At 51.7% G+C, this 27,190-nt stretch overlaps 3 protein-coding genes across 9 annotated transcripts; 2 read left to right on the forward strand and 1 right to left on the reverse strand.

Moving 5' to 3' along the window:
* Positions 1-174: 174 nt before the first annotated feature.
* On the forward strand, positions 175-8,834 carry Atxn7l2 (ataxin 7 like 2). 5 transcript variants are annotated; one of them, XM_070006210.1, is made up of 12 exons: positions 293-436; positions 2,367-2,432; positions 2,802-2,906; positions 3,295-3,505; positions 3,796-4,082; positions 4,609-4,691; positions 5,078-5,322; positions 5,684-5,746; positions 6,156-6,354; positions 6,507-6,628; positions 7,082-7,871; positions 8,691-8,834. In XM_070006210.1, exons 1-12 carry the CDS (start codon positions 310-312, stop codon positions 8,703-8,705), a joined length of 2,313 nt encoding a protein of 770 aa, XP_069862311.1. In that variant the 5' UTR covers positions 293-309; the 3' UTR covers positions 8,706-8,834. The 5 variants fall into 5 exon arrangements, with proteins under 5 accessions (XP_069862308.1, XP_069862311.1, XP_069862306.1 ...); XM_070006207.1 differs by lacking the exon at positions 5,684-5,746 and having other exon boundaries at positions 175-436; XM_070006205.1 differs by lacking the exons at positions 293-436; positions 5,684-5,746 and adding an exon at positions 1,128-1,444.
* A 1,229-nt stretch (positions 8,835-10,063) lies between these two features.
* Positions 10,064-14,506, forward strand: Cyb561d1 (cytochrome b561 family member D1). Of its 3 annotated transcripts, none has more exons than XM_070006215.1 (3): positions 10,064-10,256; positions 11,065-11,102; positions 11,524-14,506. In XM_070006215.1, the coding sequence occupies exons 1-3, from the start codon at positions 10,109-10,111 to the stop codon at positions 12,025-12,027; spliced, it is 690 nt and encodes a 229-aa protein (XP_069862316.1). In that variant the 5' UTR covers positions 10,064-10,108; the 3' UTR covers positions 12,028-14,506. The 3 variants fall into 3 exon arrangements, with proteins under 3 accessions (XP_069862316.1, XP_069862317.1, XP_069862318.1); XM_070006216.1 differs by lacking the exon at positions 10,064-10,256 and adding an exon at positions 10,433-10,889; XM_070006217.1 differs by lacking the exon at positions 10,064-10,256 and adding an exon at positions 10,433-10,598.
* A 382-nt stretch (positions 14,507-14,888) lies between these two features.
* Positions 14,889-26,298, reverse strand: Amigo1 (adhesion molecule with Ig like domain 1). Its single transcript, XM_070006212.1, has 2 exons — positions 26,037-26,298; positions 14,889-25,658 (listed from the first exon to the last, which is right to left on the reverse strand). Exon 2 carries the CDS (start codon positions 25,555-25,557, stop codon positions 24,076-24,078), a length of 1,482 nt encoding a protein of 493 aa, XP_069862313.1. The 5' UTR covers positions 25,558-25,658; positions 26,037-26,298; the 3' UTR covers positions 14,889-24,075.
* Between the last annotated feature and the right edge of the window lie 892 nt (positions 26,299-27,190).

Genomic DNA, 27,190 nt, shown 5'->3' on the forward strand with positions numbered 1-27,190 from the left:
CAAAGAAATGTGTGCACAAAGGTTAGGAGTGGAGATCCTGGGGCTTTGGTCTCCTCCTTTTCCCCTGCAATTGTGCATTTCCGAAGGGCTCTCTCGGGAAGCTCGGTAGGCGACAGCACCCCTTTCCGAAACTACATTTCCCAGAAATCTGTGCGGAAGGAGGAGGTGGGGGGGCAGCGACCTGAGCTGCGCTTGCGCACAGGGTGAGCTGGAAAGGTAGGGGAGAAGGAGGCGTGCCCGCGGCCGGGCCGAGGGGGGGAGGGGGCCGCGCGGCGGCGGCGCCGGGGCGGGCGCGCGTCCGCGGCGGTGATGGCGGTGCGTGAACGCGCGGCGGCAGCAATGGCCGCTCTGGAGCGGCGGGTGCCGAGTCTCGATGACTTCGCGGGACAGAGCTGGAGCTCGTGGGTGGAGCGGGCCGACCTGCCTGCGGCCGACGGTGAGTACAGCCACCTTAGAGTCCGAGGACCCCATCACTGCCTCCCCTCCCCCCTCCCGGCCCCCACCAGCTGAGGGGAGCCGCCGACAGGAGCCGCCGTCCGGCTCCCCGGCCCCCCAAACAAAGGACCCGCCGGGTCCTAGTGCCCGCCCTCTCCGACACCTTTGCGCTGCCGGGTCCTAGCGCCGGCCCACCGCTTGCAGCCCACCCTGCCCACCTCTCTCCTCTGTCTGTCTGTCTCTCTCTGCCAGAGCCAGTACGGGCCCCGCGTTTACTTGCCTTTATCTTTTCCCTTAAATGATGGTCTCCAGTTTCCGCCCCTCCTGCACCTGCTCGGGCTCTTCCTATCCGCAACAGTCCTCTCCACGTGTTTCCCACGCACCCCACTTCTCTGCCCCCCTCAGTACCCCCCTTGTATCTTCGCCTTTTGCCCCCCCCACACCTCCAGCGCCTTTTTAGCGTTTTCCTACCGGTTACGGTGCTCATGGAACTCTAGCCCCCTCCGCATGAGTTTTCCCATCCATCTCTCCATCCTCCTCGCCTTTCCTCCTTCAGTCCATCCATCCATGCCTCCCACCCTCGTCCTTCCCCGGGCTTCTTGCCCTACCTCTTGGCTCTTTTCCCTGACCCCCCCCCCACTTTCTATAGGTCCCCGAGTGCCTTTGGTGAGTGGGCCTCCAGTCTCTTTTTCTCATCTTTGTCTCCTGGGTCCCAGGAAACACCTGGCCTCATGGCCTTTGGGGGTGACAGCAGGCATCACACCCCTAAAGAAGTTTACAAGTGAGAAGAGATGGAGTAGGAGACCTCATGGAGCGGTCTCTAATGACACTTGTTCTTTGAGACATCTGACTTTCAGCTTGATTCTGTCCATCATTCCCCATAATTGCATTGAACAGACTTCAGAGTGGGAGCTGCCCCTTGTCTCTTGCCTGTCCAACTCACCATGCCTCATATCTGGATATTATATAAGATTGCCAATAATCATCTCACCTCAAAGGGGGCTAATCTGTGAGTGAGCATGTGAGAGCAAATCTAAGTGGGAGCGTAGGCCACTCTGGGACTGTCCTGTGCTGGGTGGGCACCGATGGGGCCATTGTCAGGGTCTGGGTGAATTCAGAACCGGAAATGGAGTCAGACTGGTTCAGTGACTCAGAATTGATTTTTTTCCAAGGGACAGGGAGGAGGTGTGTATTGGGGTGGGGGGGAGGGGGAGTAAGATAGGAGGATGGAGGAAGCTGCTTTGCATAGCTAAAATGTTTTTGTCATTAACCCAGAAACTGAAGTAGGAAAGCAACCCTTTGGCAGAGCCCCTCTAAGAAGGGGAGGGGGTTGCCTAGCTGACCAAGGAGACTTTGGAGATGTCAAAGGGCCCAAACCCAGCAGTTTCTGTGCTCTGTGACCATCCAATCAGTGCAGGAGCTGAGAAAACTGAGTCTAACTTTGATAATGTTATGATATCTCAGATAGACCTAAAGTAATTTATGAAGAGGGGGACATAGGACAGCAGCTTTTGGAGATGCTACAGAATAGCCAAAAAGACCTGTGGTAGAAATCTCAAGAAGTGATTCAGGGTCCTGCAGAAAAGGAAAAAAAAAAAATCAGAACCATTTCCCTTTAAATGGGAAAGTTAATCCAGAAAAGGGATGATATTTACCCACATCACCCAACTAGTCAGCAGTTAGAGCCCTAAACTACACTAAGGAGTGGAGGGGTCCATAAGAAAGATGGCTGGATTCTTCTTAAATGAGACCAGTTCGTCTCAGAAGAGTGGGAGAAGGGTGGGCACTTGAGAATGAGCCACTGGGGATTCTGAGCACCAGGGGCTTGTCAGGGGGTGTGGGCTTCTTAGTGCTGAGCTGTGGCCCTTGTTCCACTAGGAGGTGGGGCTGTAGGAAGAGAGTGGACCTTCTGAGCTGTGTTTTTCCTCCAGGGGCTGAGCTGGAAGAGAGTAGCAAAAACATGAAGAAGTTGGATGCTATGACCCTCATTAAAGAAGGTGGGACTCAATGCACATAGGGCTGGGACCCAGGGCAAACAGGGCCACTTTCCCCTCTTCTACCAGGAGGTGGCTGTGGAAGCAATAGGGCTGAAGATCCTCATTTTGATAGGACTGAGTTAGCCCTGCCTGCTGTGACCTGTTGGTGGAGATCGTAATCATAGGTGATTGGCGCCCACTCATGTCAAAGCCCTGTATACTTCAGGCCTGGTTAGACTGAACTGTGGAGGCTGGGAATGTCCAGCAGAAAGCTTGACACATCAGTTGGGAGGTGAAGCACCTTCTGGGTGGTGGGGTGGTAGTGTTCTCTGATCTTACAGGGAAACCCTGTGCTCCAGCCCCAGTGATAAAGAGTTTCTGTCATTGCAGATATGTCCATATTTGGGCACTGCCCTGCCCATGATGACTTCTATTTGGTTGTGTGTAACCACTGCAGCCAGGTGGTGAAGCCTCAAGCTTTCCAGAAGCACTGTGGTGAGAGAAGCCCTAGGGAAGAAAGATGAAGGGTGAGGGGAGGGGGAATATGAAACTCAGGACAGCTAGGACTTCACATGGGTAATGGAGGGTGGTTCTAGGGATAGGAAAGTCCTGGGTGGGGGCAGGGAAGTTTCAGGATATTGTGGGGTTTGAAGTTATTGCGTGTGCAAACTTCCAGCATCCAGGGGTGGTAAGAGATTCAGGAAACTGGGTCTAGAATTTTGAGTCCTGAAGGCTCAATTTGGAAATGGAAGAAAGCAAATTCACAATCTTAGCTGTAGTAATGCAGATTCTTGTGATATGAGGCAGTGGGCTGGTTGGCGGTCAGGACATGAGATAGTTGATCCCACTCACCTCGATTATTCTCTCCACCTCCTGGTGACAGAAAGAAGACATGGGCCCCTCAGCAAGCTTTATGCCCGGGTCCCACCCCCACCTCCAGCCCCTGCCAGCTCTCAGAAATGCCACGTAGTGAATGGGCAGGGCCCAGCTTGTAGAGCCCCAGGTTCCACCAAAACCTCCTCCAGGGAGAAGGGCCAGGGGTCCCGGAGCCGTGGCCATCAGCCTCCAGAGAAGACCCAGAAGGACAACCTCTGGTAAGTCTATACACTCCCCAAGACCGACCCTGACCCTGACCCAGGGAGAGGTTGACACAAATGGAGGCAGCCCTGGGTCAAGGGGTACTGCTCATTGCAGAAGGCAGCAAACCCATCTGCAGCTCCTTTCCACAGACTCAAGGGCTCGTGAGTGCCTCTTTCCCCAGGTACCACACCCCTCCTGGAGCCCACCCAAGATCCAGGGCCAGGGAGGAGATAGCTCTAGGCCAGAGTTCAGCACCCAGACCCAGCCTCCCACACCCCAGCCCATACCCTCTCTCCACGTGTAGCCTTTTCGTGCCTGTGGTGAATCTGGAGAAGATGTCCAGTCTCCCGAAGCCCGATGGACATGGAATCAGGGTGGCCCCACCCTCTGCTTTCCTCAGCCAGCCAGGCGGCCTCCCCAAGGACTCCCCTGGAAAAGCCCCCATGGCTCTCCCTTCTAAAGAACCTCCTGGCAGAGAGAGCAGTGAGATAATCCCCAGTGAGGGTTCCAGCCACCGGGCCGAAAGCAGCCCCCCGGAGAAGGAGCCCAGTGGGACCAGGCTGCCCCCCAAAACCCACCGGAAGATGGCTCGTGAGTAGTCATGGTCCTGGGAGTCAGGAAGGTAGAGTGGGGGACTCCTTGGGCTGCTCTGTCCTTGGGCAAGAAGGGTTGGAGGTCAGGAATAGATGGGCCTGGCCATCCTAGCTTGCAGAGTACAGGAACTCTACAATCTACCTGCTTCCCGGAAGCTTCTGTAGCTCAGGTCTCCTGAGTTGGGCTGAGGGAGCTTCTGCCCAAGCAAGCACAATTACTCTTCCCCTCCTTGGACAATTGACTGTTAGCCCTTTCTCACGTCTCACAGCTGGTTTTTCTGGCATTCCAGATGCCTGCGGCTGCTTTTGCCTCTTTGGGCCTACAGTCTCTGGGAGGAATGCTGGGGCTGGGGCCAGGGAAAGTCCATCCTCAAGAGAAGAGTTACTCTGGAAAGTGAGGCCCCAGAGGAACCTGTCTATCTTTGTCCTGATTCTTCCCAGGCCCTTCATAGGAAGAGGCCAGATCCTCCTATGAATCCATGAGAAGTAGCCTTCTGGTTCACTGAAACATCTTTACCCAACAGGGAAGGAGTGTGACCTCAACAGGCAGTGCGGAGTCATAAATCCAGAGACCAAAAAGATCTGTACACGCCTGCTGACCTGCAAGGTAGCCCCATTCCCACGGCATGGTGAGGGGGAACAACGCAGACATGAGATGCGGGCGAGCAGAGGAATGTAGAAATAACTAAAGGCCCAGCTGAGGGGATGAGTTAGGTTCACACCAGGGAAGGGAAGAGGAGCCTATCCCCAGCACCTCACCCCAGTGGGCACAAGGTAGGATCAGCAGGCAGGGAGTAGCTTTCAGATCCCCCCACCCCCATGCCAAAGGAGGGTGTTAGCCCTATGGGGGAGTAAAACAAAAGACACACAAACACACCCACAAACACACTCACATGTCCTCTCTCTCTGCTTGCCCAGGCCAGAGCACACCGCTGCCCCTCACCCCTGCTCAGCTCACAACCCTTCCCACCCTTCCACTCTGCTGTATTCTAGATCCACTCGGTGCACCAGCGCCGAGAGGTCCAGGGCCGGTCCAAGGATTTTGACGTGCTAGTGGCAGAGCTGAAGGCCAGTTCCCGCAAAGGGGAATGTCCCAAGGAGAAGAGCCCAGGGCGCAAGGAGGCGGCGCCCTCCCAGGAACCTCCCTCCTCAATCCAGGTTGTGGCAGCAGCAGCTGCACCTAACAGCACCTTTTCTGCTCGTGCCAAGCAGACCTACCCATACTGTGCATTTCCCAGGTATGTCCAGATTATATCCCCCCCCACTTCACCTGGGTATATTCAGCCCCTAAGGTACCAGGGAACGTTGGAGACAGGCCCAGGGGATGTCCTGGAAAACGTGCTCACTGGGACCTGAGTGGTGTGGGGTGGGGGAGGGTGATACCTGGACCTTGCAGTGGTTTGGAAGCAGGCGACTCTCCTATTCCTCCCCAAGCAGACCACAATATCCTAGCCTCTCTTGAGGTGTGCCAGATCCAATACAAACATTTTCCCAGCTACTTCCAACAAGCCAAAACTTGTCACTGGGGAGCTGAAAGGGTCAGGGTCCTGGGTGAGGCAGTTGTACTGTGTATTCATTCGCTGGCCCCTTCGTGTGCAGAGGCTGCGCTGGATCCCGGGGAGAGCCTGCCTTGCTGAAGGAGACACACACGCATCTCTGCCTGTAACACCAGGGGCAGACACGAAACACAGGCTCAGCTCCCAGACAGGCTCACAGGAATATGTGATGCAAGAAGGGGGTTGAGAGAGTTGACTGGGCTGACCAGAGCTGGGTGCAGTTAAGCTCGGAAGATTTTCTGGAGGAGGCGAATCTGGAGCAGATTTTCCCCCCTGAGGAGGCAGGGCCTGGGAAGTGAAGGGGCTTGGGAGAGAACACCTTGGGAGCTATGGCCCTGGGCTCTGTCTCTTACTCTGTGAGCTCTGTCGTGCCCTCCCATCCTTTCCTCCTTCCTCTTCCTCTGATTGCCCAGCAGAGTGTTTGCCCTGGCTTTTTAAGCTTGGCGGGTTCAGGGACACCCCATCCCGATCCCATACCAGTCACATCATCCTTACATCCTCTTTGGCCCTTCTAGGTCCCGGGCCTCTTCTGAGAGTGAATTGGATGAAGAAGGCCCCTATGGTGGTGATGGGGACCCAGGTCTGTTTCCTTTCCCCCTACCCCGGGGTGGGGCCCAGGCCTCCAGCGAGGAAAGTGAGGAGGAGGGGACATCCGAGGACCTTCACCTCCCTCCCGACTGCCATTATGCAACCCGGCCTCCACGCCCACAGGCGGTAAGGACCTGAACGGGGTCCTGGGGTGGGGGTGGGGGTGGGGGGGGTCCCAGTCCTTCTAGGCCACAGTATGGGGAAGAGGTCAGATCTTATGTGCAGATACTCTGTATACTGCAGGCCCCACCAACCACATTCTTCCCTTCTGCTTCCAGTTCTGCACCTTTGGGAGCCGGCTAGTGAGCCCAGGATGCTATGTGTTTAGCCGCCGGCTGGACCGGTTCTGCTCGGCACTCAGCTCTATGCTGGAGCGGCACCTCAGTTCACACATGTGGAAGTGAGTCTCTTGGGCCCAGAACTTCCTTTCTCAGACCTGGGTGTACATAGGCTTCAGAAGCTCCAATTCCTCACACATACCTACTGGTGTGCCTTGGCTAACTGGTCACTAGACCCCAGATGATAAGTGGCATAAGGGAGTGGGGACTTGGCACCCTAGAGAAGGACAGTGGGAGGTGTAGGGGCGAGTCTAGACAGTCATCTATCATTTTCAGTACTTGGGGTAATGTGGGATAAGGGATATCCACTGAAAATGAGGTTACTACTACTCATTCTGTACTAGTTCATTCCTTCCTCTACCTGTGCCTTCCTCAGCCCTCAGTTCCAGTGTCTGCCAGCAGATGGCAGCAGCTGTGGCGTTCCACTGGCCATTTCCCAGTGGGTAGAAGGACTGAGTGTTGGGAGGCTTTCTTGTTTGGTTGGCAGTCACAGTGGGTCTCTCTTTTTGCTATAGGAAGATCCCACCAGCTGAACCTCCATCGCACCTTGTCAGTTCCTCCTTATCTGCTCCCCTGAGCCCACCCACTATGGGCAGCTGCCCCCGACTTCCAGGCCCACCCCCCAGACCTGCCTGCCCAGCCTCTACGCCTCCCATCAAGGACAGCCTGGTCCCTAGCTACCCTGCAGGCTCTCCTAGTGTAGCAGCTGCCTGCAGCCAGGCTGAGTGCATGGGCGGCACCCAGGCCATCACCTCACCTCTACCTGCCAACACACCATCTCCCTCCTTCAGCAAGCTGCCACCTTCCAAGGCCAGCAAGTTGTCCAAAGGCAAGGATGGGGCAGAGGTGGAGGCTCCTTCTCGAAAGCGGAAGTTATCCCCAGGCCCTACCACTTTCAAACGGACTTGCATTCTGGAGCCCACTGGAAAAGGCAAACCCTCTGGCTGCCGGGGTCTCTCAGCCAAGACTAAAACAGCTCTGAGCATGGGGCTTAACGGGACAGTGGGGCCAAGGGTAAAGAGAACAGGGCCCCTGGACTGTCGGGGTTCCCCACATCCACCTCCCACACCGGTCAAGGCTCAGCTGGAGAACCGGGATGTCGTCAGTCACCCAGCCAAGGCCTTGCCAACCAACTGCCTCTCTGAGGAGGAAGTAGCCAAGAAGAGGAAAAATCTGGCCACTTACTGCCGGCCAGTGAAGGCCAAGCATTGTCAGGCTGGTGTCCCTGCTGATACAGCCTGCTCTATGCGCCGCAAGAAGCCAGGCCCAGCCCTGGCCTTTGAGGAGAAGTGCTCTACACTGAAGGTACCAGCCCAGCTCCCTGCGGTGCATGGGCAGAGAGGGGTCAGGAGGGCTGACTGTGGGAACACAGTAGGTACTTGACATGGAGAAGGTGCTAAATAGAAGAATGAAAAATGGGGAAAGAGTCTTTGGGCTATCCTCTTTAGGAAACCATAGATTAGCTCTCAGCATGGTGACTCCAGTTTTTACCTGATTGGATCTTTTCCCCTTGCCCTTGTTTTGGACTTAATCAAAGGACCACTTCTTTCTGAATTGGCTATGGCCCTCACCCCAGGACCTAGAACTACTTCCAACATCCAACAGAAAGGAAGTTTGAGTCTCTGACCTGTAGCTCAACATACTGAGCAACTGATTCTGTTCCTTGGTGGCTCTTCTGGGCATCGGGGCATTGAAGAGCAGATGGACAAGACAAGGCCCACTTAGGCATGTGTATACCCCTTACACATGTGCCCTGCTCCAGCTTCTCAGTAGGTTCAAGTGGCAGAGGTTTTCTAGTGAAACCTACAGCCAGGTTTGTCTTTTCTGTTGGAGCCTGCTTTGAGCTATCCATATGATCTCTGCCAAGAGGGACTGCTGGGAGACGGGGTATGGGGGGTGGGGAATGTGCTCCCAGTCTAAACATGGGCCAGGTGCATGTGTGCATTTACACGTTTTCTAGCTTCACTACATAGGCTGCCCCAGTTGGCATTCGTCTTCCCCTTGCTCAGTTTTATTTATCAGACCCACCACAGGAAATAAAGGTTTAGTCCTATAGTCTGCATAGGTTCTGAGTAGGATGACCCTCACCCTGACCCTGTCTCTTGTCTCTTTGTCTTCCTGCAGTCAAAAGCCCATTAACAAGAAAGTGCCTGTCCATTGCAACGGAGCCGCCAACACCTCCTCCCCTCCAGACCAGGCCCCAGGCTGCTGCCACTTTTTATAACTTTATATTATTTTTTTTAAGAAAAAAAAACTCTCTTTAAAATACCTCAAGACTGTCTCCTTGTTCTGTTGGTGCTAAGAAAACACTGAAAAGGAAGAAAAACAATGTAGCAAAATGAGGGTCCTTAGTTTGCCTAATCTCACCCTTGGAAGCTGAGATGACAGGCAGCCTGGATGGGGGGGGGGATGTTCTCTCCCCATAGGATGATGAGGCATGTGGCTGTGAATATAAGCCTCCCCTAGAATGTTGACCCCCAAGATACTATTCTGGCCCCATTGAGAAGAGAAACTGGACAGAGAAGAGGGAGCTGCACTACTGACTTTGCAGTTGGGTCTTTGAGAGTTGGTTTCTGACCCTCTTCTGGCCTTCCAGCAATCGTGGGTCTCCACCCCTCTTTAGATCTTCTCAGCTTTTGTTTGTGCCCTTCCCACCTCTTACCAGCAACCTTCTTTTCTCAACCAGGTAGCTTGATCTGGGTTGGTTAATACTCTCAAGATGTCCCGGATTTCTGTAGAGCTTGTTTTGGTCTTTCTTCCTGCACTATGGATTTGCTCTTTAGGATGGAGTAGAACCTCTCCCAGGTAGGACTCCATAGGTTGGTCTACACTTTTTTGGAGGCAAGAGGGGGGGGAAAGGCTGCAGAATTTGGGGCATGTAAGGCCCTGATTCCTCAGGATTACCTTGCTCCTCAGGGCTAAGCAGCTGTTGTGGAGGTGACAAGGGTTGGGAGTGCTCTAGTTCTTCCAAGTATCTCACTGGAGACCATTCTTGCTCTGGGTATGAGACTTGCAGCTCCCTCCTTCAGTCTTCAAACCAGAATTCACTTTACAAAGAACTATTTTTTGTCCTTTCCTGTTGTTTTTCCTTGGCATTAAGGTAGGGAGAAATCTTGCTCCATAACAAGCAGAAGAGGAAATAGAAAAAGTAAGCAGCCTGGGAACACCAGTACTTCTGGAAAGCTGCTTAAAATACTCGAGTCAGGGTACCAAGTGTGTGATTTGGGGTTCACTGGAATCGGTAACCACAGAAGTAATTTCCACAGGCTGCTTGACGTAGAGCTCCTGGTATACAGATACAAAAGAAGGTGGACTGGGATCTCTCCCGTGGGTAGGTCAGGGTGTGGGGGACTCCCCCTGCCCCTCCCCCGGGCCGACATACTTTCCCCCCCAGCCCCCAGAGGGCGCTGTGAGTGCCTCGGCGGCGCTGCCGGCGCCTTCCCCGGGGAGGAGCCACTCCTGACAGCCGCCGCCGCCTCCGCGATCGCAAACCCGGAAGACGCCTCTAGCAGCTGGACTGTGCGGGCTGGCCCGGCGCAGCCATGCAGCCGCTGGAGGTAGATCTGGTTCCAGCACCAGCTAGGGAGCCGAGACTGACCCGCTGGCTGCGAAGAGGCAGCGGGATCTTGGCGCACCTGGTGGCTTTGGGCTTCACCATCTTTCTGACTGTTCTGTCCCGGCCAGGAACCAGTGAGTGCGCGGGGCGGGGCCAGGGAAGGGGGCGGAGCCGAGGTGCGGAGGGGCCGCGGCTGGGTGCGCCGGGAGCCGTGGAATGCGACCCCAGCCAGGGAGGGGCCCGGATGGAGAGGCTGAGGGCCTGTGGGCGGGGCTCGGGGGGTCCTGGATGGGTGGGACTGTGGGTACGGGAAGGAGTTGGGGGCAAAGACCGGCTACTGAAAAGACTGAGCTAGTGCTTCATAAAACACAAGGCTCCTGTTGGAGGATAGTAGGGAAGGAAAGTGATTGAGGTCTACACTAGGACTGGGCTGGTAGCCAAGAAGTGCCAGTTGGGGAAACCCAACCCAAATGGAGGTGTGTGTACTGGGAGGCACTCTTGCTTGCCTTAGCCCCTTGGCAGCTCCCTTTTGCCCAAATTTCCTGGTTGTTATTGTTTAGTATTTTTAATTTTTTTAAATTTATTTATCTGTCCTGGGTCTTGAACTTCGGGCCTGGGTGCTCTCCCTGAGCTTCTTTTGCTCAAGGCTACCGCTCTACCGCTTCCGGTTTCTTCTAAGTATTGAAGAGTGTCAGGGACTTTCCTGCCTGGGCTGGCTTTGAACCGTGATCTTCAGATCTCAGACTCCTGAGTAGCTCGAATTACAGGTGTGGGCCACCGGTGCCCCATTTTCCTGATTTTTTTTTTAAAGTTATGATTGGGGTTGGTATGCTGAATTTTCCTCTGTGGCCAGATTCTTTAAACTTCACCTAGCCATGGAAGTGGGAGTGGGGGAGAAAAACAATGGTGCCCAGCAATCAGCCTGTTCTCTTTGATTCTTAGGTCTTTTCTCTTGGCACCCTGTATTCATGGCCTTGGCGGTGAGTTTGGACTTCTACCTGCAACCGATTTGTTCGGATATGCTTAGCTTCTCCACTGGGGAAGAATCCTGTTTTCAGGAAGCCCAGCCTTTCTAAGGCTTAGAGAGGTGGGAGAGACAGCTAGGGCCCCATCTTTCAAGAACTGGGGAAAATGAAGGGTTGAGAGGGTAGGGGGATGTGAAACGTATTTCTATAAGAAGCTGTGGATGGGGTGTTATTAAGTCATTTCCCTCACAATTCAGGAAGAAGTTTAACACCTGCAGTTTTACTGGTCAAGAAATGGCCTGTGTATGGCAGGTCCAGTTAGAAGTCCTTTAGCCTTCACCCTTTATCTTCTTTGGTTAGATGTATAATAATACCTCCTTTTTTCTCAGGCCTCCAAACAGACCTGAGGCTCACTAGCCCTCTCCTGTATTCACAGTTCTGCCTCTGCATGGCTGAATCCATCCTACTCTTCTCTCCTGAACACTCCTTGTTCCTCTTCTGTTCCCGAAAGGCCCGAATCCGACTCCACTGGGCAGGGCAGACCCTGGCCATCCTCTGTGCTGCCCTGGGCCTGGGCTTCATCATCTCCAGCAAGATCCGAAGTGAGCTGCCCCACCTGGAATCCTGGCACAGCTGGGTAGGAGTTCTGACAATACTGGTCAGTGGTGGCCAAGCACTGTGTGGGCTTTGCCTCCTTTGTCCCCGAGCAGCCAGGGTCTCAAGGGTAGCTCGTCTCAAGCTCTACCATCTGACATGTGGACTGGTTGTCTACCTGATGGCTACAGTAACAGTGCTTCTGGGCATGTATTCAGTGTGGTTCCAAGCCCAGATCAAAGGTGCAGCTTGGTATCTGTGCCTAGCACTGCCCTTGTACCCAGCCCTGGTAATTATGCACCAGATCTCTAGATCCTATTTGCCAAGGAAGAAAATGGAAATTTGAGTGCCTCCAAACACGGACTCTAGGTGGGACACTTACCTTGGACTTCAGTGGTTCCTTGGTGATATTTAAGGGACCCATTTCAGAAGTGGCCAAGTTTTTGCACTTTCTGGGCCAAAGGCTACAAAAACCCAGGTTGCTCTTGTTGAAGGATGATCCAGGTGACCAAAATGGGGGAATGTATTGAGCACAGTGGAATGTGATAGAGAACTTGAGCGTAAAGCCTCTACTCATGATAGACGACAGACTTATTGGGTGGTGGTGGAGGTGATGGTGGTGGCAATTTCTTATCTGTATTTCTGATGTAAAGTCGAGATCCTATAAGTTATGAATGGAAGCCATGGATATTTGCCCCCACCTCTTAAACTTTTTTTTTTTTACTGGTCTGGGGCTTGAACTCAGGGCTTGGGCACTGTCCCAGAGCTTTTGTGTGCAAGGCTAGCACTCTACTACTTGAGCCATACCTCTGCTTCTGGCTTTTTTTGGGTAGTCAATTGGAAATAAGAGTCTTATGGACTTTCCTGCCTGGCCTGGCTTCAAACCTCAGCCCTCAGATCTCAACCCCCTGTTTCGCTAGGATTACAGGCATGTGCCACTGGAATCTGGCTGTTTACGTTTTGGGGTTTGTCTTTATTTTTTTTTTTTTGAGACAAAGTCTCACTGTGCAGCCAAAGCTGACCTGTAATCACTATTTAGTCCTGTTTGGCCTCAAACTCAACCTCTTCCTGCTTCAGCCTCCCAAGTGCTAGGATTACAGATCCTGTATCACCATACCAGGTTGGGTACCTCTTGAGAAAGCAGTGTGATACTTCTCTTTAGGCTATAACTAACCTTAGGTAAGTTCCATATCTCAGGACCTCAGTTTCCTCATCTGTGAATGTTTTTAAGCAATCTCTTAAGTCCCTTCTATCTCTAATATTCAGTATCAGTCGATATCACTGAAGACTCTCCTAGCTGTGGACCACATGGACCACTTAGCAGACTCAGGATGTAATTCATTCTCCGTTTACTTTCCTGGAGGGACAAATCTGTCCTTATAGCCCTTCAGAAATTGAAGCTGATAAGGCCTCTGGAACAGAGCTCTAAAGGTCAGGGTCTGTGGAAAGAAAGAGTTCAAGAGAGGGTCTTCTGTTTTGCTTTGTTTTGTTGGCTGTGGGGCTTGAACTTTGGGCCTGGGTGCTGTCCCTCAGCTCTTCAGCTCAAGGCTAGCACTCTACCACTTAAGCCACATCACCCCTTCCGGCTTTTTCTGTTTATGTGGTGCTGAGGAATCGAACGCAGGGCCTCATGCATGGAAGGCAAGCATTCTACCACTGAGCCACCTTCCCAACCCAGTTTTCTGAACTTTTAAGACAATAAAGGCACTAAAGTCACTTTAAAGTTTATGGAGGAACAGGGGAAAATCAGATTAACCAAGCCTTTGGCTCCTGGATGACTCTTTCCCTCAGCTAAGCACTTCCTTTAGCTTACCTGAGAATCTGGGCCATACATAGTCCCTGGGTGTGCTCTGTCCCGTATCCATTCTCAGGGCAAAGTAGTCCTAGGCATCTTGTGCTTTTTGCCTTTCTTAGGGTCTTGCCTTCGCTCATTGTTCATGGAACAATTCCAAAGGTTTTAGAACAAATAAGGATCAAGGAAGTGGGTGGAGCTCTTCTGATCCAAGGAAAATAGAGACTCCCTGGTTCCTCTTCTCCCCATCATTTAAGCTTTCCTTAGTAGTCTCCTGTTAGAAATTTGGCCTAAGAAGGGCTGAGTTCTCTTTCCTGTAGAGACCCCTCTTTAATCCAGCTAAAAGTATTTCCCCCAGACTGCCCTTGGCAGTGAGGGCTGAATGCCAAACTAGTTAGCTGTGGTCTGGCTTAGTCTGGGAGATGAGACCTTCATAGATTATGGCAAGGACTGAAAACAGTTGAACCATGAAAAGCTGCTATGCAGATTTCTATGCAGGGAGACTGAGTCCATTGGGACTCTGGGAGGCCTGGGTATAAGGGCTGGAGCTCTGTTTTGGGGGACTCTGGAGGGGTGTTCTCAGTGTCAGTATCAAACATCCCAAGCCTTCTCAGGATTCAAGGCCCCCTCCAGGTGGCTGGGAAGTAGGAGGGCTGGTGTGTGATTCAATAGCACAGGAATGCCTTCCTGAGTGAGATGGATTTCCCTGGAGCGCTCTTAACACTAGGTGTCTGAAAGAAACCCCTGCAGTCCAGAGGTGATTGCTTGTGTCTCTTTCAGTGTCTCTATCCAGCACGATAAGAACTTGGAAGAAGTGATTATGGGGTTGCATGGAGTAAATTTTCACCTGGGGATACTCGATCCAGCATTTCCATCATAGCAGGGTTGTGGGGGAGGGAGTGTCATCTCCTCTTGTATATACATGCCGAGCCAGGAAGAGTTCACCAGCTTGCTCTTAGAGCAAGCAGGAGATGCCAGGGAAGCCTGAGCTTGTCTGAGGTGTTGCCTCTCCCAGGTGGTGCGGGGGGCTGGTGGGCGGGTGGGCAGGCATGCTGACAGCCGGCAGTTTGCGTGGGCTGTGCCATCTGATGTCTATTCCCAGCCCTGGGAGGAAGGAGAGTCATTTATATTCTGCAGGAGGAAAGGACCCAGCTGCTGCCTTTCTGACCAGCAGGCCTAGAGGGCAAGGGTATCGGGCAGAGGGAGAGTGAGCACAGGTGGTCTCCTGCTCAGCTGGGCCTGACTGCAGTATAAGGAATAGGTCACCAGGAGGAGCCCTTCTTCCTAGCAGGCCACATTGGGGGGGGGGGACTTCCCCTCCCTTCCTGTCTTTCCATTTCTCCCTGCATCACACCACCTGCCCTCATATCCAGGGGCAGCAGCTGGACAACCATTAGATTTTGGTGCCAGGACACTCTTCCTCCAGCTGGGATCTCAGTGGCTGTTGGCTGAATATGCCTCCTGGCCGTGTGCTCCCCTTGGCCTCCCCCCACCTCTCTGTATCGCCTAATGTATGGGGCGCAAGCTGGGCTTTGAACATAAACCAGAGGTCTCAGGGGAGAAGCAAATGACTGATCTTTGCCCTTGTTCCCTGACTAGGGAAAGCGACTAGTAAGCAGCCTGTTGGGGGGGGGGGTGGGGAGGGGGAAGGAGAAGCCTGCCATTTGCACAGATTTCCATATCAAGCTCACTAAGTCCTGATTCCATATTTGATAGTGTTCCAAGTTTGATTATATTCAGACTCAACCTTGAGGACATTATAGCTTTGTATCCAAATCTGAATAGCAATGGGATTACATGTTCTGAGTTTGGATACCGCTCCCAAACCCCCCTTGTTCCTGTAACCACCCCATCCCTTGAGCCCCATCCGGGATGGGGGTGGTACTGAATGGCAGGAGCTCTATCTCCGAGGAAGTCTTCAGCCTCACCTCCTTGGCTGCCATCCCCATCCAAGACAGACTGCTATCGCTTGCCAGCCTGTGCCTCCTCTCCTCACCCCCGCACAAGACAGGCCACCTTTCCTCCTTCCCTGACAATGGCCTGTCCCTTCTTTTTTCATTGTCCCCATCCTGCCACCCCCATGCATGGCTGCTGCGGGTCTTGTTTTTCAAACCTCACTGTGGGAGATCCAGGCATCCTCCCTGAGCCAGCTGGCTGCTGTGCCAAGGCCTGTTCAGAGTTAATAATAATCATTAGTTGAATGGTGCTGGGGCCTTTCAGCTCTAGATCTCTAAGCACTCACAGGCTGAGTCAGCCAGCCCTAACCTTCCTCCTCTTCCTGGGCTGCAGAGTATAACAGGATGGGGAGGCGCTGTGGGAGAGGAGAGCCAGGATTCTCACAGTCTAGCCTTGCCTTGAGGCTGCTCTCCTCTGGGAATATGCACTGAGATTCTTCAATATGCTGGTAAGGCCTGTGCCCCTGTCAGAGGCTGAGATGTGTAGGGAACATGATGTGCTCAGTTAAGACTGGTAGTGGCAGAGGTAGCGGATGACCCTGAACCTCTCCTACTCCTGCCCTTCCTTCTGCTTACCTGGCTTGGCTGATACCCTCATCTTTTCCTGTGCCCCTCTGCAAGCTTAGGAAACAATGATGCTAGCTGAATGCCCCTAATGCCCTTGTGTCCGAGTGGCATAACGAGCCTATGCATCATGAAATGAAAGGTGCATCAGCCTGCGTGCTGGGAGTGCTGCTTTCTGGGTTTACTCAGCCCTTAATGCTGATGGTGACTATGAGCAAACCACTGGCTACTCTGCCTACCTCACAGGGATGTTGTGAGGGTTACAAGAGAGAATGAATGTTAACAGGCACTGAATATCAAAACACTAAACACATATAAACCGGTGGTGTTATGTTCTGTCTTTTTCTCTCTCATTGAGCCTGGATCTGGGCCTTGCTTCCTAGACAGATGATAAACCTCTGAGGATAATGACGCTCGGAGGGACCCATGCTTCAGAAAGGTTGTGCTGCCATTGTAAAAAAACAGACACATTTCTTCTAACTACAAGGTCAGCCCTTACCACTCCTGCTACAAATGCTACCAAGGCAATGACTAGTGAGGTTTGCACTATGTGCTCCCTGCCTGGGGCTCTCAAGTCGCCAGGCTGGCTGCAATATCTTATATGAGTACAATTATTCCCAAGTCTTGCCTGAAATACCAGGAGCTCATCTTTGACAGGAGCTTCTGGTTACAAATTATCTAATGTGAATCTCTTCTCCCTTAATTCTGTCTGAATAGGAGGAGCAATAGTAGCTAAAACTGCAGGCCAACCTGGCAGTCTGGTTTGCCCTCTGACCCTCATGCTGGGCCACAGAACTATGAGGAACATGGCTCTTGTCTTCCAGGGGGCTACAACCTGGTTTCCTTCTACCTTTCCCAGGCTATTGAAATAGGATCACTCCCTTCTTGGGACTTTATCAGAATTGCACAAGCATGTATGCACACACACATTCCACATCCACACATGCCAGCTACAAAAAGTTTTGTTTAAATTTTAAATCAGAGGGTACTTTCCATTCCATTTGTCTGAGAGTAGGCTATAGTCGGGACTAGAGTAAAAGCACAGAGGCAGAAACAGCAGCAGCAGAGGCTGGAGTGTTCATTTTTTTATCTTAATTTTTTTTCTGTCCTGGGATTCAGGAATTAACACTAGTTAGGCATTGTGAGCCTACCTGTAGCCATTCTTGTCGATATGGGCACAAATAAGACAGATGCTGAATGATGGGAGGCAGTGCCCCAGAACTATCCTAGAGCCTGGCTGGAAGTAGACAGTATCAACACTGAGTTGGGCTTAACATAGGCACAAATGACCTCTAGTAGCCTATCCCCACCCCCACCCCACCCCCGACTGGGCTAGGCACCAGTATGGTCAGTCCATTTTTAATCCAGCTGCTCTTATCACAATTTCTCAGATGAGATGGGTGCTGGTGGCTCACACCTGTAATCCTAACTACTCAGGAGGCTAAGATTTGAGATCAAAGTTTGAAGCCAGCCTAGGCAGGAAAATCCGTAAGACTCATCTCCAATTAACTACCAGAAAACTGGAAGTGGCACTGTGGCTCGAATAGTAAGAGTGCTAGCCTTGAATGAAAAAAGATCAGGAACAATGCCCAGGATCCAAGTTCAAGCCCTATGACTGGGGAAAAAAAAGAATTTCTCAGATGAGTTTTAACCTCTCTTAGATGCAGATTATGGAAACATTTCAGGCTATTCTGTGGTTTGAGGAGTCATCTCTGTTTCACTGCACATGTACTAAGTGGCCCCTGTTTTTAAAGCAGATCCCCTATTACTTCAAAGTTTATTCTAAGGATACCCAGTCCAGCTCAGGCCCATATTTAAAGCAAACTATGACCAAGGGAGCAGTGGGAGGTGAGAGAGAAAAAAGTACAAAGTACTACCTAACCCCAGGCCTCCCTGGCCTGTGTTTGCATGCGTACACACTTACTGGCACACACACACTGACCTTATTTATGCCTAAGTATGGAATGGCACCTGGAAGTCACACTGCAGGCCTTCATGTACTCATTTTCTCAGGCCATAACTCTGTGTCTTTTGTGCTCTGGGGACTGTAGCCAGTCTGAGTAGATTAGAAGGCCTCAGTAGACTAGATAGCAGCCTAAGTATCGCAGCATTTGATACTTTCCACCTGTCAGTATATTAGCCTGATAAAGGCACTTTATTGGCAGCTGCCTTAGCTACTCTCAGGTCCTAGGAAAGTCTCACTGTGATCTAACCAGAAAAACCAACTGTCCCACTGCAGGCTATGAGCTTTTTCTGCCTTGAGGGTAGGGTGAAGTTTTGCTACTGGTTGCCTGGGAAAACAGATAAATGGTACAAATGCAGAAAAAGGAAGAGTTGAGAGACCAGGTGGAGGTACTGGGCCATGTATCAAATTCTTATTTTCTGCTCTAAAAGACAACTGACACATTGTCCTCCCTTAGAACCTGTGAAGTGCTGGGGGAGTACTATAAGACATGGCAGACAAAATTGCACATCTTGGCCAGGTTCTAGGGACATTTTGGTAACTTATGGGCAGGGCAGGGCAGGGCAGGAAGGGAGACATCCATAGACTTTCTTTGGAAAATGGAAAGAGGAGAGAGGAGTACCAAAACTCCTGAGCTCAGACCCAGACAACAGAGAACACCAAGTCGTCTCCAATCCTTTCTCTTTATCAGCTTAATTCTCTTGGACAATTTGTTATCCATACAAAACTGCTTTGCAAATTTTAAAAACAAACAAGCAAACATACAAATGTGGACTACCGGAGAGAAGCTATGACACTAATAACTCTCATTTCATTGATTATCAAGGTTGATTTGTCTGATGTGGCTGGTTGTGAGGCACATCTATCTCTTACTCACTCAATTGTTTCTCCCAAGTGAAGAAGACAGTTTTTCAGAAGAAGCCTTTTGACTGAAAATCTATAAATGTAGAGATTAATTATGCAATTGCTGATTTTAATATGTATTTTTTTTGTAAATCAGACTGGTCTGGAACTTACAATCTTCCTCCCAAACTCCCAAATGCTAATATTACAGGTGTGAACCACCACTCTAGGCCAAATTCTGATTTCTTTCTTTTTTTTTTTGGTCCGGTCGTGGGGCCTGAACTCTGGGCCTGGGTGCTGTCCTACCACTTGAGCCACAGCGCCACTTCCGGCTTTTTTCTTTTTGCTTATGTGGTGCTGAGGAATTGAACCCAGGACTTCATGCATGCAAGGCAAGCACTCTACCACTGAGCCACCTTCCCAGCCCCCAAATTCTGATTTCTTAAAATTTCTTTTTTCCTTATGACAAGCCCTCTTCCCCTTTGCAATTTACCATGACGGTCCCTTTCAGAATTTACAGGAGAGTAGCTAAAGAATTTGGCCTGGTAGAATCTAATCCAATTTATAGTAGTCTATGTATTTTTTTAAGTAAGGATTGCTTTATTACATTATACAGAATGGCTAGGACACACTAAAATGTCAAAAACTATTAATCTACCTATTAGGTATACTTCCAGCCTAAAATGGTTACCATTCACAACATGAAAATATACTGGGAATAATCTAAATTATATGAAAGTGAGCTGTTTCCTGCCATTAAAAAAAAAAAAAACCCAATCTAGAATATTCCCATAGTGTCATTAGTAAGTCCAATCTAGACTTTTTTTTTCCTGTCCTGGGATTTGAACTCAGGGTCTGAGTGCTGTCCCTGAGCTTTTGTGTTCAAGGCTAGTACTCTACCATTTTGGGCCACAGATCGATTTCCACCTTTTTTTGGTATGTTTCCTGTCCAGGCTGACTTTGAACCATGATCCTCAGATCTTAGCCTCCTGAGTAACTAAGATTACAATATGAGCCACCAACACTCAGTTGTAGATTTTTAAAAGAATTGTACAAGAAGGTACCTCTCTTCCCCGCAAAGACCCAAGAAGTCTTCATCTATAAGTTTTAACCCAGGCTGTAAGATATCAATAATCTTGCTTGCTAAAGTGCTGGTCACAAATCTGTTTTAGAGGTTGGTAAACTATGGTCTGTTGGCCAAGCCAGCTCATTGCTGGTTTTCTGTGATGTGTGAGCTAATAATTATTTTTAAATGGTTGAGGAAAACTCAAAAATTAAAATTCTAGGGGCTGGGAAGATGGCTCAGTGGTAGAGTGCTTGCCTCGCATGCATGAAGCCCTGGGTTCGATTCCTCACCACCACATAAACTGAAAAAGCCAGAAGTGGCACTGTGGCTCAAATGGTAGAGCACTAGCCTTGAACTGAAAAGCTGAGGGACAGTGCCCAGGCCCAGAGTTCAAGCCCCACGACCGACAAAAATAAAAAAATAAAAAAGTTGAAATTCTAAAATAGTTCAAAATTTCATGTCAATAAATAAAATCTCACCGGATGCTGTAGTTTTGCTATGATTTGCATGTATACCCCTAAGATTCATGTACTGAAGTATTGAAAGAGGTGGAGCCTAATGAGAGGAAGTTAGGTCACTGTAAGCATCACCCAAGCCTGTGACACCTACATCTGTCTGATCATGCCTGTCTCATGTCAGCTCTTCTACATGCTCTACCACCATTATCATGCCTCCCATCATGAGGGTCTTATCAAAAGCCAACTCAATAGGCCTGTCTGATCTTTAAATTCATCTTCAAAACTATAAGCTAAATAAATCTCTTTTCTTTATGGAATACTCAGCTTTGTGTATTTTGTTTTAGCAACTGAAAATAGACTAATATTCTGAAACAGAACCACAGTCATTCATTTATATACTGTCTGTAGATGTTTTCTTGCTATAGTAGCAAGCTAAGGTCTGATAGGATGTGTAGCCTATAAAGCCCACACTGCTAACTACCTGGCTTGTAACAGAAAAGGTTTGCTGACCCCAGTCTATATCTTAATGCCTATTGTGGAGTTTACCTATGACTTTATAACAGCACTTAAAAGATTCCCTCCCTACACAAGCCACACTCTTCTGAGGTACACTGAACCCCACCCATAGGATGAAAAGATAAATAAGCCAACCACAGACTGTGCCAGAACAGAGACTCAAGCCAGGTTTAATGGTTATTGTCTAGTTTCCAGAGCCTAGAGGCTCTGAGGTTTGCCAGCCTGGAAATACACAATGGAGAGGAACAGGGTCCTGGACACAGGAGAAGGAAGCACAGAGATAACACACACAAAACAAGTCAACTGGCTCTGTGCTCCCCAGCTGGGGTGCACCCTCTCCTTGCCCCTTCCTGCAGCCCCCATAAATACAGGCAAAGAAAAAGATCACGAATAATTACATAGACATATTGTAGAGCCCTGTCATATTCTGTCTCCAGGGACACCTGCTTTCTGGGAGACATGTCTGGTTTATGGGTGTAAGGTAAGGAGGAGAGGAGGAGGAGATCTCTCACTCTTATAACCACACAAGGCAGTTTCCTACCCAGGGTTCTAAGGAGCTCAGGCATGTTGAGTATTCAGTCCCCCAGGTAGAAAGCTGCCTGTGGGTTCTACCAACTGAAAGCTCAAGAGGCCAGGGAGTTCTCTTGGTGGGGCAGCCAGGCACATCTTCAAGGTGTCTCAAACTAGGAACCAAATTAGTGGATGAAGTCAGGGAGAGTTAGAGCTGCTTCTGATCCTCAGGAGCTCAGCTAGAATGTTCCAGAAGGCCTTCTTCATTTGACGTCCACTTTAAAAGGATTCAGAGACCTAGATAAGGAAACTGCAGCATGAAGAGAGATTTCCCCATGTTTCCTGATAAATCTGAGGTGAGAATCCTGTTCCTATAGCTCTACTGACAATAATCCTCAAACAACCAGGTAACTTTCCTGTCCTATCTGTCTGTAGTAGGACAGTTAACATAGGAAAGACAACTCACAGCTGCTTGGTCCTCTACCAGTTTCCTTTGTGGTGTCTCATTGCTCTTGTTCAATGTCTTATATGTATAGTCTTTTAAGAGAGGTCTCCAAGGGTTCTAAAGAACCAGTTAGTGCCTCACCACCATTCTCCCAAGGTCTCCACCCATGGTGCCCCTCATCTCCAGTGATTCAGAGCCCTGGAAATATGGGTGAAGATTCAAGGTATTCAGAAATTAAAGTACAAATGACTGTGTATTTGAGGAGCCTGGCATGATCACTGTCTCTCCTACGGCACAAGAAAGTTGTGCATGGAGTGCACATAGATGGAGACCATTCTGAGAGTACTGGCATCAGTGGGCAGTACAGATTGACTGTCCTGGTGGAGGTCAAGGTGCTGGTGTGCATGCATACCTATGAGCATGCATACCTATGAGCATGCAACTACTTGAGGGGATTTTGCTGCACCTTGCTCTAGACAAAACTAGGTTACTAAGAAAGAATGAACAGCAACCTTGAGATCCCAGGAACAGACAAGGAGAAGATGTTTACTTCCTAGTCTTAATAGGCGGCCTAAGCATCAGGCCCTCCTAGCAAACAGCCCTCACCCACAGGCAAATAACACCCCTTGGAATCTAAGAAGCAGGTCAGAAAATGAGAGGACCTGGAGAACTTCCAATGGACAGGAAACATGGGAGAGAAAAGACACTGAAAAAGACCAACATCAGAGAACATTTTCACCTTTTCCATGATCACCTCCCTGCTGAAACTATGTACAGCCACTTCCTGGGCCTATAGTACAGTCAAAGGGAGAAGTCAAGGGGAGGCCAGCTTCATACCTACAGTATTAAGCAACCTTGGATGGAACCTAAGACTTGGACTTATGCTTTTTATGTTGCCCTGGCCTATCAGCCACAATCACACAGACTTCTAGCTGAGAGCAATGGCCTGGCAGAACTTTGCTTCTGAAAGTTCAGTGCCACAGATCGCCTCTGCTACAGGATATCCTGTAGCCCGGGAGAAGTAAACTCAAGCCCCACTCGAAAAAGCCATTCTGGGACAGAAATCACCCAGTTTCAGCCCCTCCAATAACAAAAATCCCATGCTTTTGGTTTTGTGGCAGCAATGAGATCTCTAAGGGAAGCAAATCAGCCTTGGCAACACAGAGGAGACACATAACTGGGCCCCATCCATCTCCCAGCCTGGTCAAAAACCACACTTCTCTGGACTCCTCCCTCTGCAGCACAGCATAATAGGGAAAACTCAGGACCCCACCTGAGCTTGCTAAGGAGACAGAATGAAGAGATGGCTTACATGGAAAACCAGGTAGGTGTAGCTGGCTGCTACATCACAGAGGCCGCTGTACCCTTCCCCTTCTGGTGGAGTGGCCCACTCACCATACCTGTGGCGGCCTTCCACACAAGCTCTGCCTTCAGCAGACCCCATCCTGGACTGACACACAAAGGCTGGGAATCAAATGTTATCTAGGGCTTTCCTAGCTCAAGGAATTCCCCTATTTGGAATTTAACTCCATCTGCAAGTGTTGTGCTGGCACCTATGTTGTAGGGACCCTTTCGTTCCTGCCATACCTATCTGTGTCACTTGTCCTGGAACAAGACACAGATTCTGTGACCCACATTGTTACCTTTCCTAACAGGCAAGAGGCCAGACTCCTGCAAAGATCCATCCATCCAGGGCTCATGGGGAAAGAAGGCAGCTTTAATGGGAAGTCTCACTGCAGCCTTCTGGAATGTTACTGATCCAGGTATTGCCTTTTCCTGACTCAATTTCCAAGTTTTTTTTTTTTCAATACCCTAACCAGCAGCTTCCCCAACATGGCTCCTGGGAAGGCTCCCTCAACACACACAACTTCCCAGGTGTGGGTGGAGACAGAAAAAAAAAAATGTTTTTTCAAATGGTTTTCTCTTAAGGAGCTAGAGATGACCTCAAAAGAGTTTAGGGAATCTGTTCTTCCCCTCACCCCTTTCTCATTTTCCAGCCAGCCCAGACACGTTCCTCTTTCTTCCTCTACCACACTGAGAATTGCCAAGGCTTTGGACAGGGGTGTAGCATTTGCCTGAGGATTAATATGCCCATATTTGGAACTCTAGGCAGCCACACCCTTATTGGGATCTTGCCTACTGTCTGTGCCCGTGACCAATTCCCTGGAGGTCAGGAGGAACCCACTCCCTTGGGCAGCCAGCCCTCTCTTCCATCCCCTCATAGCCTTCAGGGGTGCATTACCTCTCCTGGGGCAAAAATCTCCCCAACCAACCTATCCTGCTCACACCACAATGGGCGTATCAGAGAAGACTGAGCTGACCGATTCTGGATCTGACATCCTCCGTTGACCCTTTCCGGTTGCTTCGGGCACCGGCAGAGTGTTGCCTGGCTTGAGCTTGCCGTTTTGACCCTGCCCAGGTCCAGCAGGTTCCAGGAAGGCCACCCTCCGGTCAAAACCATCATCTTTGTCCCCGCCAGCCATAGGATCGTGGTTGGGTGTGGTACTAAGCATGGAAGAGCTGAGACTATCTCCTTGATGGCTAGAAGGCTTCTCTACACCCCGGCACCAGCAGCGGCAAGGGGTGAGGTACAGGTATATGAGGACCAGGACCACACTGAGGATACAACCCACTAGTGTGGTATAAGCTGTATTGAGGGTGTCATGGTGTCCATGCGAGGTGACGTTGTACACTTTCAACTCCACTGACAGGGTCTCATTGAAAGTCTCCCCCATGGCATAGCAGGTATACACACCCCCATCCTGAATCTGCACTTGCTCGAAATGAAGATTGCCTTCCTCTGACACTGTCACTGTGCTATTGGCCCCCTGATTTAGCACCCGTTCATTGTTTGGTGTCACCCACACCTTGGTCATCCCCTGCTGCTTGGTGTCACACGTGATGGTTAAGCTGTCACCCAGGTGGGCCTCCCAGGCACTCTCCTTGTACTCGCTGCAATTGAGGAAATCCATGTTGAAGATATTGTGCAGCTTCTTGGAATACACGCAGTACAAATCCTCCTGAAAGTCCATCACAGAACTCAGCTGCCGGTACTGCCAGTGTGAAAAGAGCTGGTAAAGCTGGCAGGTGCATTGCAAGGGGTTGTTGTGTAGGTACAGCCCATTCTTGACCCACGCTGGCAGCTTCTGCAGGTCGCTCAGTGGCAAGGTCTTCAGCTTGTTGGAAGAGAGATCCAGAAGCATTAGTTTTGGTAGTTTGTTTCCTTCCTTGACCAATTCCAGAGGGAAGCGGGAGATCTGGTTCTGGCTCAAGTAGAGTTTCTGCAGCTGGACCATGTCGTCGAAAGCGTAGCGGTCCACGGTCACGATGTGGTTATTGTAGAGCAGCAGTACCTCCAGTTGTTGCAGCTCGCTGAACAGGAATTCGTCCAGCGTGCGCAGTTGGTTGGAGGAGAGGTCCAGATAGCGCAGATTGGGTACTGGGGAAAAGGCCTCGGAGGAGATGAAATTCAGGTGGTTGTGGCTCAGCAGCAGGGAATGCAGGTGGGTGAGGCGCGTGGAGGTCCACTCAGCCCGAAGGCGGCTCAGGTTGTTGTGGCTGAGGTCCAGCAGTGCGGTGTAGCTGGGTAAGGAGTGGGGCACGTTGGGCAGCTTCTGCTTGGAGCAGCTGAGAATGTTGCTGGCGCACAGGCAGTCGGTAGGACAGCTCACCACAGGTCGCCCAGCTCTGGCCACTTCAAAGAGGAGCAGGAACAAGGACAGCAGCAGGAGCCAGAGGCCTCGAAGATCACGCTGGGGTTGCATAGTGTCACTGGGGAGGGCCAGGTAGGCCACCACCGGAAGGTCTGGGAGGAGGTCACCCCGGCATGTTCTGGGGAGTAGGGGTGGGTCACTTTCACCACAGGCTTGAAAGAAAACAGGATGGATTTGTTGTCAACCGGGAACTCTGGAGGGAGGGACCACCACTCCCACTTTTCTCCTCCTCCCCTTCCCCCACCCCTCTGGGGTAGGAGACAGAGGACGGGTTACCAGGTAGTTCTCGGGCACTGCGGAGACAAGCGAGGGGCTCAAAACACTGCGGGGGGGGGGGGGGGGCAGAAGGGCCTACGGGGCTGGGATGGCGGGTGGGGGTGGGATTCTGCACAGGAGGTCGGGGGTCACGGGGACGGCCCGCGCTGGGTCCGGAGGGCCTTTGGGGAGGAGCCGAGGGAAGGTCTAGAGGTTGGGTAGGACGCGTCCTGACGGGGTGGAGACTCCCCCCCTGGAACCTCGGATCACTGCACCTGCTCAGCGAGGATCTGTCTCAGCCCATGGCCGGTCCGGTAGCTCCGTCGCGGCCTCCCCCGGCGGCGGGCGCCTCACCGGCCGGCCTGTCACGGCGCCCGCTTTTACGCAGGAGCCCGCGCCCGGCAACGCCGCCGCGGTGGGGGAACCAGCCCCTCCGCTCCCTTCTCCTCTCTCGCGCCGCCGCCTCGAACCGCGACACCCACCGGAGCCCACCAAAGACGGCCGCCGCCTCCGGATCCGCCGGGCCCGGCGGGGATCCACGCGGGGAGCGGGAAGGCGCAGCCGAGCCGAGCGGAGCCGAGCCGAGCGGAGGGAGCAGCGTGGGGGCAGCGAGCCTCGCGCGCACGCGCACGCGCGCCGCCGCCGCCAGAGCCTCGGGGCGCGTGCGCGCGGCGGGGGCGGGGCGCACGTGCGTGTGTTTGTGTCGGAGCCCGCACGGCGGACGCGCACGGGGGGAAGAGGGGGGCTCTTCCAGCGTTCGGGAGACCGGTCATTCCCTCGGGTAAACCCGTCGTGAGCGCCGAGCTGGTGAGGAAAACATCCAGGATGGGAAGACACATGTCCCTGCGCCCCTCTCCTGCTCCCCCCACCTTTCCTCACCCTCCCGACCCCCCCCCCACACACCGCGCCCCCCAGACCCACTCGCAGGAGAAGTTGCGTCTGACTGCCATGGACTCGCCGGAGCCCCAGCGCCACGCGCCTTGGAGATTTCCACCGGAAAGAAATCGGGCTGCGCTCCTGCCTGTCAGTGTTGGCGGGAAACTCATTCGTCACGTTTGAGACTCCTCCGCCTCCTCCCTCCCTCCCTCCCTCTGTCACTCTCCCCCCCCCCAAATTGGGAGAAAAGTCCCCCTCCCCCCCCCCCCCCCACGGCTCCAGTCCTTTCCCTCTCCCCAGCCCTCGGGGCTGAAGGACACACAACTCCAGGCTTTTGAACCAGCTGGGAGGGAGTCGGGGACAAGGAGGTGTGTCTTGAGGATCTTCAGGCACAGCCTCAATAAACCCTTGCTACACCCGCCCCCCTTACACAGACACCGTCCACACCTGAACCAGTATCAGCACTTCCTCCCCCCTCCCCTCTAACTATGGAGCAGTTCTACCTAATCTTCCCGGTGAAGGTCACTGATAATGGTGGCGATGGTGTCTGGAA

Source organism: Dipodomys merriami, unplaced genomic scaffold (assembly GCF_024711535.1).
Source record: "Dipodomys merriami isolate MVZ:Mamm:240054 unplaced genomic scaffold, mDipMer1.0.p SCAF_7, whole genome shotgun sequence".
NCBI classification, from domain to species: Eukaryota; Metazoa; Chordata; class Mammalia; order Rodentia; family Heteromyidae; genus Dipodomys; species Dipodomys merriami.

Coding starts and splice junctions, on each gene's coding strand:
- Cyb561d1 (XM_070006215.1), top strand. CDS start 10,109: ATGCAGCCGCTGGAGGTAGATCTGGTTCCAGCACCAGCTAGGGAGCCG. Junction 10,257..11,064: donor TCTGTCCCGGCCAGGAACCA/GTGAGTGCGCGG, acceptor TTTGATTCTTAG/GTCTTTTCTCTTGGCACCCT. Junction 11,103..11,523: donor CTGTATTCATGGCCTTGGCG/GTGAGTTTGGAC, acceptor CTGTATTCACAG/TTCTGCCTCTGCATGGCTGA.
- Amigo1 (XM_070006212.1), bottom strand. CDS start 25,557: ATGCAACCCCAGCGTGATCTTCGAGGCCTCTGGCTCCTGCTGCTGTCC.
- Atxn7l2 (XM_070006206.1), top strand. CDS start 2,180: ATGAGACCAGTTCGTCTCAGAAGAGTGGGAGAAGGGTGGGCACTTGAG. Junction 5,323..5,683: donor CCATACTGTGCATTTCCCAG/GTATGTCCAGAT, acceptor CTTCGTGTGCAG/AGGCTGCGCTGGATCCCGGG. Junction 5,747..6,155: donor ACACACACGCATCTCTGCCT/GTAACACCAGGG, acceptor TGGCCCTTCTAG/GTCCCGGGCCTCTTCTGAGA.